Source organism: Loxodonta africana, chromosome 8 (assembly GCF_030014295.1).
Source record: "Loxodonta africana isolate mLoxAfr1 chromosome 8, mLoxAfr1.hap2, whole genome shotgun sequence".
Lineage (NCBI taxonomy): Eukaryota > Metazoa > Chordata > Mammalia > Proboscidea > Elephantidae > Loxodonta > Loxodonta africana.
In genome coordinates this window covers 106,449,491-106,469,031 of record NC_087349.1, presented here as the reverse complement: position 1 = coordinate 106,469,031, position 19,541 = coordinate 106,449,491, and the positions used below count along the sequence as shown (strand labels likewise).

At 40.8% G+C, this 19,541-nt stretch overlaps 1 protein-coding gene across 2 annotated transcripts in view; it reads left to right on the top strand.

Annotated features, from left to right (window-relative positions):
• Positions 1-538: 538 nt before the first annotated feature.
• LANCL2 (LanC like glutathione S-transferase 2) overlaps positions 539-19,541 on the top strand; it is a 60,661-nt gene continuing 41,658 nt past the window's right edge. The window contains exon 1 of one of the 2 annotated variants that reach the window (XM_064290207.1): positions 539-796. In XM_064290207.1, the coding sequence (XP_064146277.1) occupies positions 593-796 (204 nt within the window). In that variant the 5' untranslated portion in view covers positions 539-592. The remainder of the gene's footprint in view (positions 797-19,541) is intronic. The other variant, XM_064290206.1, reaches the window with a different exon arrangement.

Here is a 19,541-nt window from a genome sequence, read left to right as displayed (position 1 = left end):
GGGCTCCATTCCTGCTGTGCGCGTAGCCACGGACCGGCTCTGCGGGCTGCGGCTCCCTCTCCCCGCGGGGTCGCCGGCTAGGAGCGGGCGGCGGCGGCTATGAGGAAGCGCGTTCATGCCCGAAGGTGCGGATGGGCGTGAGCGGGCTGAGCCGCCGCCGCCGCAGCAGCACCGGCACGCGCGACCAGCGCGCTCTCCGCGGAGCCAGCTAGCTCTCCGCCGGATTGCGGGGGCCCGCGACCGCGCCCCCGGCGCGCGGCTGCCCAAGCGGAGCCACCGCCGAGTCCAGAGCGGCGTCTAGACCCGGGCGGAGGCACCACGTGGAGAACGCTAGCTGCAGCCAGATGTGCAAGACAGCCGCTGCACCGCAAGCCCTGAAGAGCCGCTCCTTTCCCCTGCCAGACTTTGCTCCGCTCTCCGGCTAAAGGCCCGGCCCCTCCGCCTGCGCAGGGGTCCTGTAAAGAAGCCGCGGCGCCAGCGAGCCGAGGCTCCAAGAGCCGAGGTCTTATCAAAACGCCTCGGCAGGAGGTTTGTCCCCTTCCGCGCGCCGTGCCGCGCGGCCACGAGAGTGTGTAGAGTGCGCGTGGTGGAGATGGGCGAGACCATGTCTAAGAGACTGAAGTTGCAACTCGGCGGGGAGGCAGAAATGGAGGAGCGGGCGTTTACCAATCCCTTCCAGGACTACGAGGCTGCCGCTTCCGCGGTGCTTGCCGCTGGAGCTGCTGAGGAGACTGGCAGTGCTCGACCCCCGTCCACCACGGACGAGCTCGGCCTGCCTTTTAATAACGATGGGAAGGTGAGTCGGTGGTCCGCGTAGGACCGGCCCTGGGCCGCGCCAGGGGGAGCGCTGGTGTTGGTAGCGTCCACCCGTCCCGCCCCGGCGGCGCGCTGACGTCACCCGACCGCGCCGCGGGTTTGGAGATCACGGGGTCGGTCTGTGTGCCTTTCGTTGACGCTGTGTAGTGGTCTTTCTCCCGGCGAGGCAGCGCTTTGTGTGTTGTTAGCCACTTTCCGGCGTCTTTGAAATATAACTTCCTTACTCCGGTTATGGAGCGCTGTTGTGTCCCGGCGCCTGGAAGTGACTAGCAGGGTTATTGTGGCAGTTAGGCAGATTTGTTTACTATCGAAGGCCCAGGGGCACCCTTTTCGCCCTCCAGTGATGCAGAATTATCCACTGACAACCTGTTCTTTACACTTTTTTTTTTTTTCCGCAGCAGATTCCATCGTCAAGTTAGAATTTACGGCATAGGGACAAAGAAAGCGTGGTACATAAACAGTAGTGTCATTTTGACTGGTCTTGGCTAAGCGTTTTACCTAATATCATCCTGTAAATTTCTGTGCTTCTAATGCAGTGGCCATAGCTTGGTTATTTAGTTTCTTTTTACCATAGTCTGTGTGTCGAGGAATTGGAAATAGGGTGTCTAGACGAAAGTCAATTTAAGAGGGAAAAAGTAAACGAAGGAAGACATGAATATTGGCATAATCTTGTCCTGCATTTGCCAGTTAGACTATGTCACCACACCCCCTACCCCATCTCAGTGTTCAAGTCCCACTTCATCTCCGTAGCTCCCATGTATTTTATATTCAAAAAGGCATAAGTTGGCCAAAACTAAATAGAAGGTAATTTTGAAAGAGGCATTGGTTGGAATATGGGATCTTAGGCAAGTGACTTAATTCACTAAACCTCACTTTTCTTATAAATGATTAGAAATTGTTGTCCACATTTTTAACTTACAGGGATGTTCATGATTGAATTAGATCATGTATATAAATTGGAAATATGGTACAAATGTTGCCGCTTTCTTTTCCTGTAATATTTTAAGTTTTATGGTTTAGAATTCATATGCCAATACTGATTTTTCTCTAGAGTCTTTCCATTTTCACATACATGTCTATTTATATTTGTGACTTACTGTTCAAAATTTTTATAACAAAAATAAGCCGTTGGCAAACATTAAAAAAAATCATACTTGTTACCAATTGCTATCTCAATACTATTCTTGGAGTAACGAGGCTACTGCAGTGTTTAATGAGAAACGAGTGAAAAGAACTCTAGACAGCTATTTGATGTGGTAACAGTCTTCATGAGAACAATAAAGAGATGTGAGGAGCAGGTGAATTTCATTGTCAGCCTCACAGAAGGAAATAACCCCTGGCTCAACTCAAGTTCTGAAATTTTACCCTTTATATCTGGGTAAACATGATTTTGACCTCAACTATATATCAAACTGACATGTTAAAAAAAAAAAAAAAAAGCCACAAATAACTGTGATGTCCTTGAAGTGATGAGTTTCCTGTTTGGGTTGTGATTCCAAACCAAACCAAACCCACTGCTGTCGAGTCGATTCTGACTTATAGAGACCCTATCGGACAGAGTAGAACTGCCCCATAGAGTTTCCAAGGAGCGCCTGGCAGATTCGAACTGCCGACCTTTTGGTTAGCAGCTGTAGCACTTAACCACTATGCCACCACGGTTTCTGGGTTGTGATTATATTGCTAAAAAAAAGGGGGGGGGCGTGTGGATCATTTCATTCTTGAAGATGAGAGAACATTAAAGGGAGAGAGGAATATGATTGTAAAATGTGGAAAGAATCCTTTTTGGTTATCAGTTGAAAGGCATAAAATATAATGAACATGAATGAAGCTTCTGCATAGATTTCTTTCATCATTGGCAGATTGTTACATTTTTAATTCTTGAACTATTGAGTGTAATTAAGAGAAGATATCAAAGTATGCATTTGCTTTATATACATGACATTTCATGATAATGAGGGTAATGTGTTAATTTGAAAGTTAGGCATTGAAGAAGAATTTTCCCTTAATGATATGTGTCTTAGGGTTCTCTAGAGAATGAGGGTACTGTGGAGAAACTGAACCGGTAAACAGAGAGAGAGATTGAGTGATTGATTTTAAAGAATTAGCTCACATTATTGTGGGGGGATGGCAGGCCTAAAACCTGTAGGTCAGGGGACAGGCAGGAGATTCCTGCAGTTTTGTTCCCAAAATCTGTAGATATAGGTCAAGGGTGAGAAATGAGTACAGATGACATAAATTCTGTCAGTTCAATAACAGTTTATTACTATAAATTCATTAAGTAATTTGCCTAGTCTTATTTTAGGTCAGCTGTGTGTGTGATGTAATCGATCAGTCACGGGGGCAGTGGTGGTTCCATGGTAGAATTCTCACCTTCCATGCAGGAGGCCTGGGTTCGGTTCCAACCTAATGCACCTCATGGACACCTACCACCCGTCTGTCACTGGAGGCTTGTTGCTACTATGAGCTGAACAGGTTTCAGTAGAGCTTCCAGACTAAGACAAAGAAAAAAGGCCTGGCAATCTATTTCTGAAAATCCATCGACGAAAACCCAATGAATCACAACTGTGTGATCTACAATCAATCACGGGGACAGGCAGGACAGGCAGCTTTCATTCCTTTGTGTACAACAGCAGCTCCAATGTTGAATCCAGCTCCAATAAAATGCACCTCCAATGTTGAATCCAGCTCAAGTATATTTTTCTGAGTCATGTTTTCATAAGAAGGCTTTTTTGGTGTTAGGCGCCCTGGCGGCACATGGTTAAGAGCTCAGCTGCTTACCAGAATGTCAGCAGTTCAGATCCACCAGCCACTCCTTGGAAACCCTATGGGGCAGTCCTGTATGGTCGCTATGAGGTGAAATCTGCTCAACAGCAATGGGTTTGGTTTTTGTGTTCTTAGTAACATTTTTTACAACATTGATCCAAATGTTATGAAAAGTAACCAGTAAACCAATGTAGTAGCCATTTTTTAATTATGAAAGGTATCTGAAGCAGTTGGTTACTTATCTAACAGCTATTTCTTCCCTTCCTTTTACTTAGTTTTATTGCGGCCATGGCCTTCAGGGGAGGTGAGCCCAGCTCTAGGAGCTGGATCATAATTGGTCTAACCCGGTCCTTCTCCAAGTGTGCCCCTCTGCCCAGCAGCATCAGCATTGCTGCATGTCTCAGTCCAGTTAGGAGATAAAAACCACATGATAATTAGAAGAGGAAAAGTGTAATATAAAGAATTTTTATTAACGATAACGAGGTTGGAATGATGAGAGATTAGTTTGTAAGAAGTAAAGAGAGCTCTAAAGAATACAAGAATAGCGGATATTCAGGGAGCAGCCACATCCCTAGGGCTAAGAGAGCACTCAGGGAAGAGGCCTTCCATAGTATCTATTGTTGCATGACAGATGACTCTAAAACTTAGCAATTTAATGAATGTTATCTCACACAGTTTCTGAGAGTCGGGAACCCAGGTGCAGGTTAGCTTCGTGGTTCTGCTTGGGGCAATCAGGCTTCAGCCAGGGTTGCAGTCATCTTAAGCCTCAACTGGGGGTGGGTGATCTGCTTCCAAGCTCATACTTATGGGTGTTGGATGGCCTCACTGGCTATTGGCTATAGGTCTCAGTTTCTTACCACATGGGCCTCTCCATAGGGCTACCTCATGAGATGGCAGCTGGCTTCCCCCCTAGAGCGAGGGATCAAAGAGAGAGAGAATGAGCAGGAGCACCCAAGATGGAAGGGACAGTCATTTTATAACGAAATATCAGCAGTGACAATCACTTTGCCATATTCTCTTCATTAGAAGCAAGCCAGTAAGTCCAGCCCACACTCAAGGGGAGGAAATTACATAAAGCTGTAAATACTAGAAGGTGGACATCATTGGGTGTCATCTTAGAGGCAGCTTCAGAGTCCCCCACCCCCCAGCCAGGGCTGAGATCTCCCACTTGTTGGAGGGCATAGCCATAGCTCACTGATTGGCCAAGAAGTTGCTGTGATGCAACACTAGTAGAATTTGCTGGAAATGCACCTTCCAAAACTATGCCATGCATGTTATAGTAAGTGAAAATACATAAAGAATGTCATGGGGGCACAAAAGAAAAAAGACAGATTAATTCTTTCCAGTGGTGTTAGGGAAGGGTGTTCAGATGAGATGACATTTATGTGATGCTTGAAAGATGAAATGGGAGTTTGACAGGCTAAGGAAGGGAAGTGCATGAGCAAGGACAGGAGATTCTACCTTAAGAGAATGGCAAAGTATAAAATATGACTGGAGAAGAAGGAACAGGAATGACATTGGAGAGTAAGGAGGCTGAAAAGGCAGATTGGAGCCGATTCTGAAGGACTTGATGGGTCATCCTAAGGATTTTAAACTTTTTTCCATAGGCAGTGAGATTAGGAAAACTTTTACTTGGTATCTATAATGTGGCATAATGTTGAGCTATCTGAAATGCTTTATTTTCTAACAAAAAAAATTCTAATACCTTATTTAATTTTCCATATTTTTGTTAAAAAGGTAATTTTTTTGCTTAAAAATTTATTTAGCCTGGTGCTGGCAAAACTATCTTACATGCAGAAAATTTAATCAAGATCCATACTGTGTGCCATACACAAAAACTTAATTCAAAATGAATCAAGGGCCTAAATTAAATCTAAAACCGTAAAGTTCTTGGAAGAAAATGTAGGAATAAAGCTTTGGGACCTAATTTTTTTCAAAGATAGATTATCAGCCACAACAACAAATACACAAGCAACAGAAAACAAAATAGATAGCTGGGACCTCATAAAAGTTAAATACGTTCATCAAAAGACTTTATCAAAGGAATAGAGAGAGAACCTGTAGACTGGGAAAAAAATCTTCAGGGACGATATAACCACTAAGGTCTAATACCTAAAATGTATGGACAACTTCTACAACTTAATAAAAAGACAAGCCAGTCAAAAACTGAGCAAAGGGCATGAATAGGCACTGCACCAAAGAGAACATTTAAATGACCAACAGACACATGAAAGGAAGCTCAGCATCATTAGACATCAGAGAAACGCAAATCAAAACTACAAGGAGATACCATTTCATTCCCCCTAGGATGCCTAAGATTAAAAAAAAAAAAAAAAGTGAAAATAGCAAGTATTGGAGGGTGTCTTTGTCATCTAGTGCTGCTATAACAGAAATATCACATGTGGACGGCCTTAGCAAAGAGAAATTTATTTTCTCGGAGTCTTGTAAGTTACATGTCCAAATTCAGAACGCTGGTTCCAGGGGAAGGCTTTCTCCGTCAGCTCTGGAGGAAGGTCCTTGTCATCAGTCTCGGCCTATGAGCTTCCTTGCGCCGGAACCCCAGGTCCAAAGGATGTGCTCTGCTCCTGGTGCTGCTTTCTTGGTGGTATGAGGTCCCCGACTCTCTGCTTGCTTCCCTGTTCTTTTCATCTCTAGAGAGAGAAAAGGTGGTGCAGGCCACACCCCAGGGAAATGCTCTTTACATTGGGTCAAAGATGTGACCTGAGTAAGGGTGCTACAATCCCACCCTAATCCTCTTTAACATAAAATTATAATCACAAAATGGAGGATAACCACACAATACTAGGAATCATGGCCTAACCAAGTTGACACATATTTTGGGGGGACACAATTCAATCCATAACAGGGGATGTGGAGAAATTGGAACCCTCATCCATTGTTGCTAGGAATGCAAAGTGGTACAGCTGTTGTGGAAAACAGTCTGGTGGTTCCTCAAAAAACTAGAGGTAGTGCTGCTGTATGACCCAGCAATTCCACTCCTAGGTGTATACCCTAAGATTCTAATAGAAGTGACACGAACAGACATTTGCTTGCTTACGTTCATCGCAGCAGTATTCACAGTAGCTAAAAGATGGAAACAATCCAAGTGCCCATCCGTAAGATGGATGGATAAGTAAAATGTGGTACATACATACAATGGAATACTACCCAGTGATAAAGAAAAATGAGTTCGTGAAACATCTTATAACATAGATGAACCTAGAGGACATTATGTTGATTGAAATAAGGCAATCACAAAAAAACAAATATTGTATGTTCCCACTTATATGAAGTGACATGAGTAGGTAAATATATAGAAATTAATGTTCCTTAGTGGTTACCACCACTGTCTGTCAGTTTGTCATACTGTGGTAGCTTGTGTGTTCCTGTGATGCTGGAATCTATGCCACTGGTGTTTCAAATGATAGCAGGGTCACCCTTGGTGGTAGCTAGGTTTCAGCAGAGCTTCCAAAGGAAGAAGGATTGTGCAGTCTACCATGTTTTTACACAAGTAATACTTGTTCTGCGTCTGCTGGCCACACCCTGTGAGGAATTTTCGTAAGTTCCCTGTGCTAATTTTCTTTTACAGCAGCATATGGAAAAGGGTTGGCAAGGCAGCACTTTTGAAGGTGCCTTGTGGGGGAGGGTAGTGTGTAGCCAGCAAACAAACACAGAAGACTGCGTTATTTGCATAAAAATACAATACTTCTGAAAAAAATCGGCCAGTATAAACATTATGAATAGCAGTGGAACATTATGTGATATAGTGCCGAAAGATGAGCCCCTCAGGTTGGAAGGCACTTGAAACAGAACTGGAGAAGAGCTGCCTCCTTCACATGTAGTTGACCTTAATGACTTAGATGGAGTAAAACTTTCGAGACCTTCATTTGCTTATGTAGAACAGCTCAAAGTGAGAAGAAATTGCTTCAAACATCTATTAGTAATTGGAATGTGGAATATACGAAGTATGAATGTAGGAGGACTGGAAGTTGTCAAAAATGAAGTGGAATGCTTGAAGATCGATATCCTAGACATAAGCTGAGATGGACTGGTATTGGTCGTTCCGAATCAGACAATCATATAGTCTACTATGCCAGGAATGACATATTGAAGATGAGCAGTGTCACATTTATTGTCAAAAACAATGTTTCAAGATCTACCCTGAAGTACAGTGCTGTCAGTGATAGGGTAATATCCAAACACGTACAAGGAAGACCAGTTAATACAATTATTCAAATTTATGCACCAACAACTAATGCCAAAGATGAGGAAATTGAAGATTTTTACCAACTTTTGCAGTCTGAAGTTGATCAAACATGCAATCAAGATGCATTGATAATTAGTGGCGATTGGAATACGAAAGTTAGAAATGAAGAAGGATCAGAAGTTGGAAAATATGGCCTTGATGGTAGAAATGATGTCAGAGATCACATGATAGAATTTTGTCACACCAATGGTCTACTCATTGGCAGTACCTTTTTTCAACAATATAAACAGTTTTTTTATACACATGGACCTCACCAGATGGAATACACGGGAATCAAATTGACTAAGTCTGTAGAAAGAGACGATGGAGAACTGGATGTCATTAATCAGGTCAAGGCCAGGTGCCAACTTCAGAACAGACCGTCAGTTGCTTATATATAAGTTCAGATTGAAGATGAGGAAGATTTTAAAAAGTCCACGAGAGCCAAAGTACCATCTGAATTTAGAGATCATCTCAAGAATAGATTTGACGCATTGAACACTAATGACCAAAAACCAGACAAATTGTGTTATGACATCAAGAGCATCATACATGATGAAAGCAAAAGATGATTAAAAAGATAGGAAAGAAAGAAAAGACCAAAACGGATGTCAGAAGAGATTCTGAACCTTGCTTTTGAACATTGAGTAGCTAAAGCAAAAGGAAGAAATGAAGAAGTGAAAGAACTGAACAGAAGATTTCAAAGGGTGGCTCAAGAAGACAAAGTAAAGTATTATAATGAAATGTGCAAAGACCTGGAATTAGAAGACCAGAAGGGAAGAACACACTCGGCATTTCTCCATCTGAAAAAAGTGAAGAAAAAAATTCAAACCTCAAGTTGCAATGTTGAAGGATTCTGTGAGCAAGCCCTGGTGGCACAGTGGTTAAGAGCTATGACTGCTAACCAAAAGGTCAGCAGTTCAAATCCACCAGGCGCTTCTTTGAAACCCTTGGGGCAGTTTTACTGTGTCCTGTATGGTCACTGTCAGTAGGATTCGACTCAACGGCAACAGGTTTTTTACAGGCAAAATATTGAATGACACAGGAAGCATCAAAAGAAGATGGAAGGAATATAAAGTCACTGTATTACAAAGAATTGCATGACATTCAGCCATTTCAAGAGGTAGCATATGATCAAGAACTGATGGGTATTGAAGGAAGAAGTCCAAGCAGCACTGAAGGCGTTGGCAGAAAACAAGGCTCCAACAATTGACAGAATACCAACTGAGATGTTTCAACAAACGGATACAACACTGGAGGTGCTTACTCGTCTATGCCAGGAAGTTTGGAAGACAGTTCCCTGGCCAGCTGATTGGAAGAGATCCGTATTTGTGCTCATTCCAAAGAAAGGTGATCCAGCAGAATGTAGAAACTGTCGAACAATGTAATTAATACCACACCCGAGTAAAATTTCGCTGAAGATGGTTCAAAAGTGGTTGCAGCAGTACATCGACAGGGAGCTGCCAGAAATTCAAGCTGGATTCAGAATAATACATAGAATGGGTGATATCATTGCTGATGTCAGAGGGATTTTGGCTGAAAGAAGAGAATACCAGAAAGATGTTTACCTGTGTTTTATTGACTATGAAAAGGCATTCGACTGTTGGATCATAACAAATTATGGATAACATTGCAAAGAATGGGAATTCTAGAACATTTAATTGTGCTCATGTGGAACCTGTACATATACCAAGAGGCAGTCTTTTGAATGGAGCAAGGAGATACTGCATGGTTTAAAATCAAGAAAGGTGTGCGTCAGGGTTGTATCCTTTAACCATACTTATTCAGTTTGTATGCTAAGCAAATAATCTGAGAAGCTGAATTATACGAAGAAGAACAGGGCATCAGGATTGGAGGAAGACTCGTTAACAGCTTGCGTTATGCAGATGACACAACCTTGCTTGCTGAAAGTGAAGAGGATTTGAAGTCCTTACTAATGAAGATCAAAGACCATAGCCTTCTGTATGGATTATACCTCAACATAAATAAAACAAAAATCTGCACAACTAGACCAATAAGCAACATCATGATAAATGGAGAAAAGATTGAAGTTGTCAAGGATTTCATTATACTTGGATCCACATTCAACACCCATGGTAGCAGCAGTCAAGAAATCAAAGGACACATTGCATTGGGCTAATCGGCTGCAAAAGACCTCTTTAAAGTGTTCAAAAGCAAAGATGTCACCTTGAAAACTAAGGTGTGCCTGATCCAAGCCATGATGTTTTCAGTCATATATGCATGCGAAAGCTGGATGATGAATAAGGAAGATTGAAAAATTGATGCCTTTGAATTGTGGTGTTGGTGAAGAACATTGAATATACCATGGACTGTCAAAAGAATGAACAAATTGTCTAGAAGTACAGCCAGAATGCTCTTTAGAAGCAAGGATGGTGAGACTTCACCTCACGTACTTTGGACATGTTATCAGGAAGCTCAATCCCTGGAGAAGGGCATCATGCTTGGTAAAGTAGAGGGCCAGAGAAAAACAGGAAGACCCTCGTGGAGATGGATTGACACAATGGCTGCAACAATGTGCTCAAGCGTAACGATTGTGAAGATGTCGCAGGACAAGGCAGTGTTTCCTTCTGTTGTACATAATGAGTTGGAACCCACTCGATGGCACCTAACAACAACAACAGGGACATTCAAGTTAGATGAAGTATCTCAAGTGCCTATCATATAATATTAGGGGTTCAGTAAATGAGTTTTATTAGTAAGTTACCTGGTGCATTTACAGTACGATTCATATGCAGAAGTTTGATTCATGCATAACTGTTCAAAACTTTTTCTTTTTAGGATTTATTCATATATGCATGTTAAGCACCTATTTTGAGACTTTCTCCACTCTTCTCTCCAAAGTAAAATCATGTATATTTGGCAGTTGTATTTCCTCAAACCAGCACTAAATTTTTCATCAAAAAATGCAGAAAAACGTACTAAGTAATTTTAGTAAGAGAACAATTGCATGTTCCTTACTTTTCAGATAGAACTACTTGTTTCTCTGTGTCTTTCACCTAAATGCCTTTTTACATCATCTATGTATCATAGCTTAGAATGCCTTACCCACTCCTTTTCTCAGGGCAAACTCCTGGTCTTTCTCTAACACTCAACGTTAGATGCCATTTTCTACATGAAGCTCTCCCAGGGTTGTCGGGTAGACTTAGTTAGGTGGCCATTCCCAAGTCATTCTAAGGATTAAATAAGAAAGTTGTATTAGTTTTCTCTTGCTAGCATAACAAATTACCACAAATCTAGCAATTTAAAACAGCACCTATTTATTATCTCACAGTTCTGTAGGTCAGAAACTCAGGTGCAGTGTGGTTCAGTCTGCCTCTGCTTATAGTCTCACAAGGTCAAAATCAAGATGTTGACAGGGCTGTGTTCTTTTCTGGAAGCTCTGGGGATGAATCAGCTTCCCAGCTTATTCAGGTTGTTGACTGGATTCAGTTCCTTGTGGACTGAGGTCCCCGTTCCTTGCTGGTTGTCTGTGAGGGCTGGTTTTTGCTCCTGGGGGCTGCCTTATTCCTTCTTGTGGTTTCTGTGTGGCCCCAGCAGCAGTGGCAGGTCCAATCCCTCTCACATTCAAATCTGTCTGACTTCTTCTGTCACATCTCCCTTATTTCAGTTGGAGAAAGTTTTCTGCTTTTAAGAGCCAGTGGGGTGGTGTATATGGTTAAGTACTTGACCGCTAACCCAAAAGTTGGTGGTTTGAATTCAGCCAGAGTCGCCTCAGAAGAAAGGTCTGGCAATCTATTTCCAAAAAATCAGCTACCGAAAACCGTATGGAGCATCGTTCTACTGTGACACATATGGGGTCGCCATGAGTCTAAATCGACCAGCAACTGGTGTGTTTGTTTGTTTTGGTGATTAGATTGGTCCCATCTGGATAATCCAAGATTATCTCTATATTTTAAGGCCTCTAATTTTAATCTCAAGGAACCCTGGTAGCACAGTTGTTAAAGTGCTCAGCTGCTAACCCAAAAGTTGGTGGTTTGAATGCACCAGCCGCTCTGCAAGAGAAAGATGTGGCAGTCTGCTTCTGTAAAAATTTACAGCCTTGGAAACCCTCTGGAGCAGTTCTACTCTGACCTATAGGGTTGCTATGAGTCGGAATCAACTCAGTGGCAGTGGGTTTGGTTTTGGTTTTTAACCTTAATCTCGTTTACAGAAATCTCTTTTGATATATAACATATTAACAGCTTCCAGGGTTTAGAGCGTGGGCATCTTTGGGGGCCGTTCTCCCCACCCTTAAAGTCTGAGTATATTTTTGTTGTGTATTGGGAAAACTTGGACTCTGGAACTGGTCATCTGGTTCAAACTCCAGTTTTGCCACTTGCTGTTGGTGTCACTTCGGTAAATTGTTGCTTCACCTCTCTGTGCCTCAGGCATCTCACCTGTAAAACGGGGATAATAATTGTACCTTCTTCATAGTGTTGTTATGATGCCAATAACAATGACTAAGGGAAGGGCGCCAGCAGACTTAGACAAAGGACACATTTCTTTAATGGAGTTTGTCATACAGCTACAACACACAGACAGCTATGCAGAGCAGGCTTACCGGCATTTTCCCCATCAGTGGGATAAGCCTTCGTGGCCTTCTAGTTCCACAGAGCACCCTGCCGATGATACTCTCTGGTCAAAGAAAGGGTCTCTTAAGTCCTACAAGAAGCCCTTCTCCACCCTCACAGTGACTGTTATACCCCTCCATCCCCTCTTCACCCTTTCTGAACACCTGGAGTACAAACTTGCCTGCCTCAAGGAGCAAGTAAGCTAGAACAACCCCTAGGAAATTCCTGAATGCCTTCTGTAAGGGTAAATTAAAGTCTTTAACTTTCCAAAACGTACATTTTCCTAGCAGCTCCAGGCAGTAGACATGTCGAAAGTCACACATATCAGTCTACATACACATTAAAATTTACCTGCATATACCACATTGTATATTGCTGTTCTGGCACTTATTACGTGGTATCGTAATTATTTTTACGTTTGACTCATTAGACCAGGAGCTCTTTGAGTGTGGGGACCCTGTCTTGTTCATCTTTTTGTCCTAATAACAGTGCCTGGCACATGGAGTCCATTCATTTATTATTTAAAATAACAATAAAACAGTCAAATATTAAGTCCAAAATTTTCTAATGATCCATATTTTCTTACTTTTCTCAAATGGGTATCTGAAAGTTACAGAAATATACACAAGGCTGGTTATCATCATGTGTTGAATTGTTAATATACATAGTGTGCTTGCTAAGCTTTATACCAGAGCCCTGGTGGTGCAGTAGTTAAGAGTTTGGCTGCTAACCAGAAGCTTGGCAGTTTGAATCCACCAGCCACTCTTTGGAAACCCTATGGGGCAGTTCTACTCTGTCCTATAAATTGATAGGAGTCGGAGTTGACACGATGGCAATGAGTTTTGTAGAAGCTTTATACCAAATAAGGAAAATTTGGGCCTTTGTCTTCAGTAACAGCCTTTCTCAATGTTAATCAGTTCTAATCACCTATAATATTTGTACTGTTTATATCTACTTTTTATATTAGCCAAATGCAATATAAAGCATAGCTTATGAATGTACTGATCCGAATTCACGCCTTGTGTAAAATCTAGCGTTGAGACAGCGATACAGAATATGTATGTGTTCATGTTTTAGAAAATGATAAATAATAAATTACTCCCTTAACTATTCTTGTGAAGTAGAAAATGCCGTGGCCGAAGGGTAGTTTAATCTCCTGAAACTTTAATATAACTGGGGTAATCTCTTGGCTTAAATATCACCCGGTGTCTGTGCACTGTCTCTCTCTGTCTCTTTATCTCTGTCTGTCTCTCTCTCTCTCTCTCACACACACACACACACACTCTCGTCTCTCTCTCCTGGTTCTAAGATTTATTACCATGAAAAACATTGTAAAAAAGAGGAATAGGTCTTGCCATAGACACGCACTGTGCATCATTGGAATAGTGGGTGCCGTGACGCCTTGCTGGGAGCTTTACCATCAGTGATTAGTACCCACCTCAGTTTGGATTTTTGCTTTATAACACATTTGGGCATCCTTATTGGGGATAACTGCCTAGCATATAGGAAAGAGCAGTTTCTTTCTGATTGGAATGTCATTGCTAAAAATCATTCTTAGAGTCAGAGATGAAACTTCCAAATTTCTTTAACAATTCCAGCTGTTTCTGTGCTGTGTGGCACATATGTTTTTGTATTCATATGGTGAGATCAAGTGAAAGCTGTAAATCTCTTAAAAATCGAAAGGTAAAATGTAAATGCAGAGTCAAGCAAAGGTTTTAATAAGAAGAGCACAGCGTGGGAAAACCTAGCAGCTTGGGAATCTGACAGCCTAGTCCGAGCTCTAAGGTTCGTATGTGGCACAAACACTTTGCACTTGACTGTTAACCTAAAGTCTGGCAGTTCAAACCCACCTAGCAGTACTATGAAAGAAGAGGCCTGGTGATCTGCTTCTGTTAAGATAATAGCCAAGAAAACCCTGTGGAGCACTTCTACTCTGTAACACATGGGGTCTCCAGGAGTCGGGATCGACTGGACAACAACTAACAACGATAGCCCAAGCTCTAAGAGCTCTGCCTCTTACTGTCATGTGAACTTGGTAAACCTCACTTTTCTCTCCAAAAAAACGAGAATCAGTGGGTTGCTGTGAAAATTAATTGAAATATAACATGTAAAGTGCTTGGTTCCAGACACATAATAAGTACTGAGTGATTGTTAGTTATCTTCATTACGGAGTGCCTGGGAGGCACAAACGGTTAAGCACTCAACTACTAACCAGAAGGTTGGCAGTTTGAACCTACCTGGAGGTGCCTTGGAAGACAGGCCTGGCAGTCTGCCTCCAAATAGTCACAGCCTTGAGAACATTGTGGAGCAGTTCTACTCTGCACACATGGGACGCCATGAGTCAGAATCGACTCGATGATAGCTAAGAGCATCTTTATTATACAGTGAAACCTGTGAGAGCTGGAACTCAACAGGACTGCCTTATTTTTCTGGGTCTCGCAAGTTTTCCACTTCTGACAGGGTGCAGTCTTACCACTTTCCTATTGCTCGTTTTAGTAGAAAATATTTGCATTTTCTTCCTCTGACAGATTTCCACCTTACACAGGTTCCAGCTTTCCCAGGTTTTACTGTAATACCGTTATTTAATGAAATGAGCCAGTTATAATTCCTCTTGGTACCATAGACTCCATCAAATGCAAATAGAAATGTAGCATAATAAATTTCTTGATTTGCTCTTTTTTTGTCACAGCATGAGCATTTGATTCTAGTATAAACTAATTAGAAGTATCCTTTGTGGGAGATAGAAAAAGAGGAAATAGAAAAGGTGCCTTAAAACAAAGGGCTGAGAAATGGTTTTTGTAATGAAATTTTGGCAAGTATCAAAGAAAATTAGAGTGAGCAATCATGTGCTATATCATAGGACTATACTCCAGTGGCACTTATGAGAAATGAGAGCTTAATAGCATATGCTTTGGAATGAGGTTATCATGGCAGAGAGGACTGTGGAAGAATTTAAGTTAGGCCTGCATTCAGCTACAGTAAACAGAAAACTCCACTTAGAAGTAGCTTTATCTAATTTTTTTCCCTTACATAACAAGAAGTCTAGAGGAAGGTAGCTGCTGGTGTTGACTCATTTCAACAAGGTCAAGGTCAGCATTTCTATAATTATTTTGGTCTTTCTCTTCATGTTTGTCGGGTCATAGTGCGAGATGGCTGCTGAAGCTTCAGATGTCATGTCCAAGTTTACAATGAGAAGAAAAGAGGAAAATGAGGGGAGTGCTAGCTGTGACCTTTTTTATCAAGAAAAACAAGAACTTTCTAAGCACTCCTGGAAGACCTCACTTATTCTCATTGACCAGAATTGTGTCACATGGCCGCCCTTGGTTGCAAGGGAGTTTGGAAATGCAATGAGCTCATCTTGGGCTGGCTGCATTGCTGTTCAGAATGTAATGAGGATTTCAATAACAAGGAAGAAGAGTGTGGGGAATAGGTATAGGCTAAGCACTACTTTAGGGAGTCTGACATACCAGGTGTTAGAGAAGAATTAACCAATTTTTTTCTTCTCGTGCAAATTATTCTGCATCTGCTTGATTACAGTGGGAACTCCAAGGGAAGACTTAGGAGGTTTAAGTCACTTACTTGCAGTCAAGAAATCATTAAACAGATGGAGAATTAGACAGTTATTCTTCTTGGTACATTCATTAGCAGCATCAAAGTAAAATATGTTTTTAAGCGTATCATCAAAACTGTGGGAATGAGAAATCCAGAAAGCGTTACTTCTAAGGCAGGATCGGTAAATGAAATCCATTCATATAGTAATTATATCACCTTTGAAATAGGTCAGATGTCATGAACACTGCGTTCACTTGGTGTTGTCTTTAGAATTTTATTTAAGTAAGCCATTTATAAAGATTTTCATAAAGTTGCTCTTGTCCTTAGATCTCTAACTCAATTTTTCACACAAGGGAAGGTATTCTAACCATCATGGTTGGCGAGGAATTATTGTAATTTACTTTGAATAATATTTAATAAAAAGATATAATTTAACACTTAATAGAATCCATTGTCCAGTCCACTTGTTATAATCTTGAGCAAGTGATAAATACACTGTTAAGAGAAAAATCATATTCAGTACACATAGTATAACAGAAATATATACTTATAAATATCTCCTTTGGTTTAACTGGTTAGAATTAAAATGGAAATCCCCATCCTAAATGCTCAAACATTGCTTGCCCTGCTTAAAAATATGGGCAGGGTTGGGGGTTTTAAGGGTGTTATATGAAGCTCTGATGCATAAGCAGGTGCATATTGTTGTTGTGTGCTGTCAAGTCGATTCTGACTCAGAGCGACCCTCTAAGACAGAGTAGAACTGCCCCTTAGAGTTTCCTAGGCTGTAGTCTTTAGGAGAGCAGATCACCAGGTCCTTTCTGCTTGGAGCAGCTGGCTGGTTCCAACTGCCGACCTTTTGGTTAGCAGCTGAGCCTTAATCATTGAGATACCAGGGTTCCTTAAGTAGGTGCATATACTACATTTTTTATAAGGTTAAAAGCAATTACAAGGAACTCATACTTTCAGTAACGATGGAATAAAACGCTATCAGAGGAATCCCCTGTACAAAACAATTGTAGAACTTGTATATGATATAAAAAGGAACCACTGAAAGGCACTGGAGAGTAAATAGAAGCAGATCAAAGTGTGGTTGCTTTCTGTATTATGTCTAGATTTTATAGTACGTGATTGTATATACTTTTGTATTGTGCCCAAGTTTTATATGATATGATTATAATATATAACTGGAGGAAAGGAGCTGTGTGAAGTAAGTTCCCATCTCCATGTCTTTTGTCCTGGAACTAAGTGCTATATGCATGGTGCATGCAGTGGTAGCAGGAGGTAGCTATGAGGAAGGACATTTTCTCTGGCTGGAAGAACTAGAAAACTGAGGCTGGGTAAGCATGGCTCCTAAAGAGAATGAGAGAAAGAACTGAGCCAAAGAACGGTCCCCGAAACTGTGTGTAAAGCTAAACTAAAGATAAAAGATCTGAACTGAGACCAGAGCTGCTGCCCAAGAAACAGTTTCTAATTCAATACAGCCAAGATAATAATGTCCATAAATTAACATTTCAAATACAGTCCAAAATTATCTGATATACAGAGAACCAGGAAAATATAAACACATTCTCAAAAGAAAAGAAAATTGGCTAACCTTGAAATGAACCAGATAGTGGAACTACCAAAGATATTAAAGTGGCTGTTACAACTGTCCTCAATGAAATAAAACAAAATATGCCCTCCATAAATGAATAGCTAGGAAATCTCAACAGGGAAATAGAAACCATAAAAAAAGAATCATATGAAAAATTTAAAACTGATAAATGCAATATCTAAATTCAGAATTCACTGGATGGATTTAGGTGAATGGAGATGACAGAGGAAAAAGTGAGTGAACTCAAAAATAGATCAATAGAAATTATCTACTGTGAGAAATAGAGAAAAGATTGAAGGGAAAAAAAAAAGGAATAAGGCTTCAAGGATCTGTTAGATTATATCATACAGTCCAACATATGTATAATTGTAATCATAGAAGGGAAGCAGGGGAGGAGTAAGGCAGAAAAAAATATTTGAAGAAATAATGCCCAAGAATTTCCCAAATTTGATGAAAGATAGACATTTTTAGATATAAGATGCCCCGAAAACACGAAGCAGAATCAAGTCTAAATCAAGGCAAAGACAGAAAGTCTTGAAAGCAGCAAGGAAAACAACACATAAATATACAGGGAAACAACAATGATTTGATTAACAGCTGATTTTTCATTAGAAATCATAGAAACGAGAGTAAAGTTGAACAGCATATTAAAGTGCTGAGAGAAAATATCATCATCCAGAATTCTTTATTCAGTGAAAATATTCCTCAAGAATGAAGGCAAAATAAAAACATTTTCAAATAACTAAAAAAAAAAAAACTAAGAGAATTTGTTACAACAGAATGCTATGGGAGGTAATACATGATGGAAACTCAGATACTAAGAAAAGAATGAAGAACATTGAAAACCCACTCCTCATGTATTGACGTGGTTCAGTTCCAAAGACCAGGTCTTTATGGGGAAATCAGTGTTATGCAAAAGTGGAAGGTGTCCACATCAGATCTCAAAATGGAGGATGACTACATCATTACATAGCTGCCACATTACATCATTACATAACTGCCAAACCACTGATAATCATGGCCCAGCCAAATTGACACATGACTTTAATCATCACAGCCAGTGTTACTCATGCCTTGCACCTTGGGGTTTGTTACTGACAGGAGTGTGTCATTAATGTACAAGACAGTCAGATAGTAGATTTTTTCCTGTTGTCGTAAATGTGAAATACCAGATAATGAGATAGTCGATAAGTGAGGAGTAGGTGTTTATTTTTCCTCTCTGCTTTTGACCTCTTTGTTTATGGAACTTAATTGTTTAAAGCAAAAGTTATATTGTAGATGTAATATATAGAACACTGTAACAGAAAGGACTGGGGATTAGTAACCTTACTAATTTTGTCCTAAATGCACATATGAGGTTTTTGGATCAGAGAGAGATTTCCTATTATTTACTTTTCAGCAAATAACCTATACAATTCCAAGGTTTCTACATTTTACATGAAATAGTACATTTTTAACTGTAAGTGGGTTGTGAAAATTTATAGACATATGTTGTATTTTCTAGAGCAACTCTTAAAAAAAAATAATGCAGCAAAATAAAGCTAAAAGCCTAATTCCAGAACCCAGTGCCATCGAAAGCTTGGTAGGAAAACTAAAATGTAATTTTCAGAAATATTGAAATAATTCAAGAAGATGGAGGGGGATGCAGAAAGGGGTATCAGAGTGTTAAAATGACAATCATATGAAGCCAATAATAGAAATTGATATAAGTTTATTTAATGTATGATTTGCAAATCAGGATAACATTTTGACTAGAGAGACAAAAATGTTCTGAAGATGGGAAAACCTCCAGAGACTCTTATACCTCACCCCATCAACATTGTCATGGAAAGGGGACCAGAACGGTGTTTTTGTAATATCACGTCGCCCTTAAACACAGGTTGCAGTCAGACTCTGGAGTTCCTGTTTCTTGAAAATGACTATAGAAAATTCTCCAAAAGAGCCCAATGCCTAAGGCAAAACAGTCTCCACTAAGCTGCGTACTAAGCTATTGTTTGAC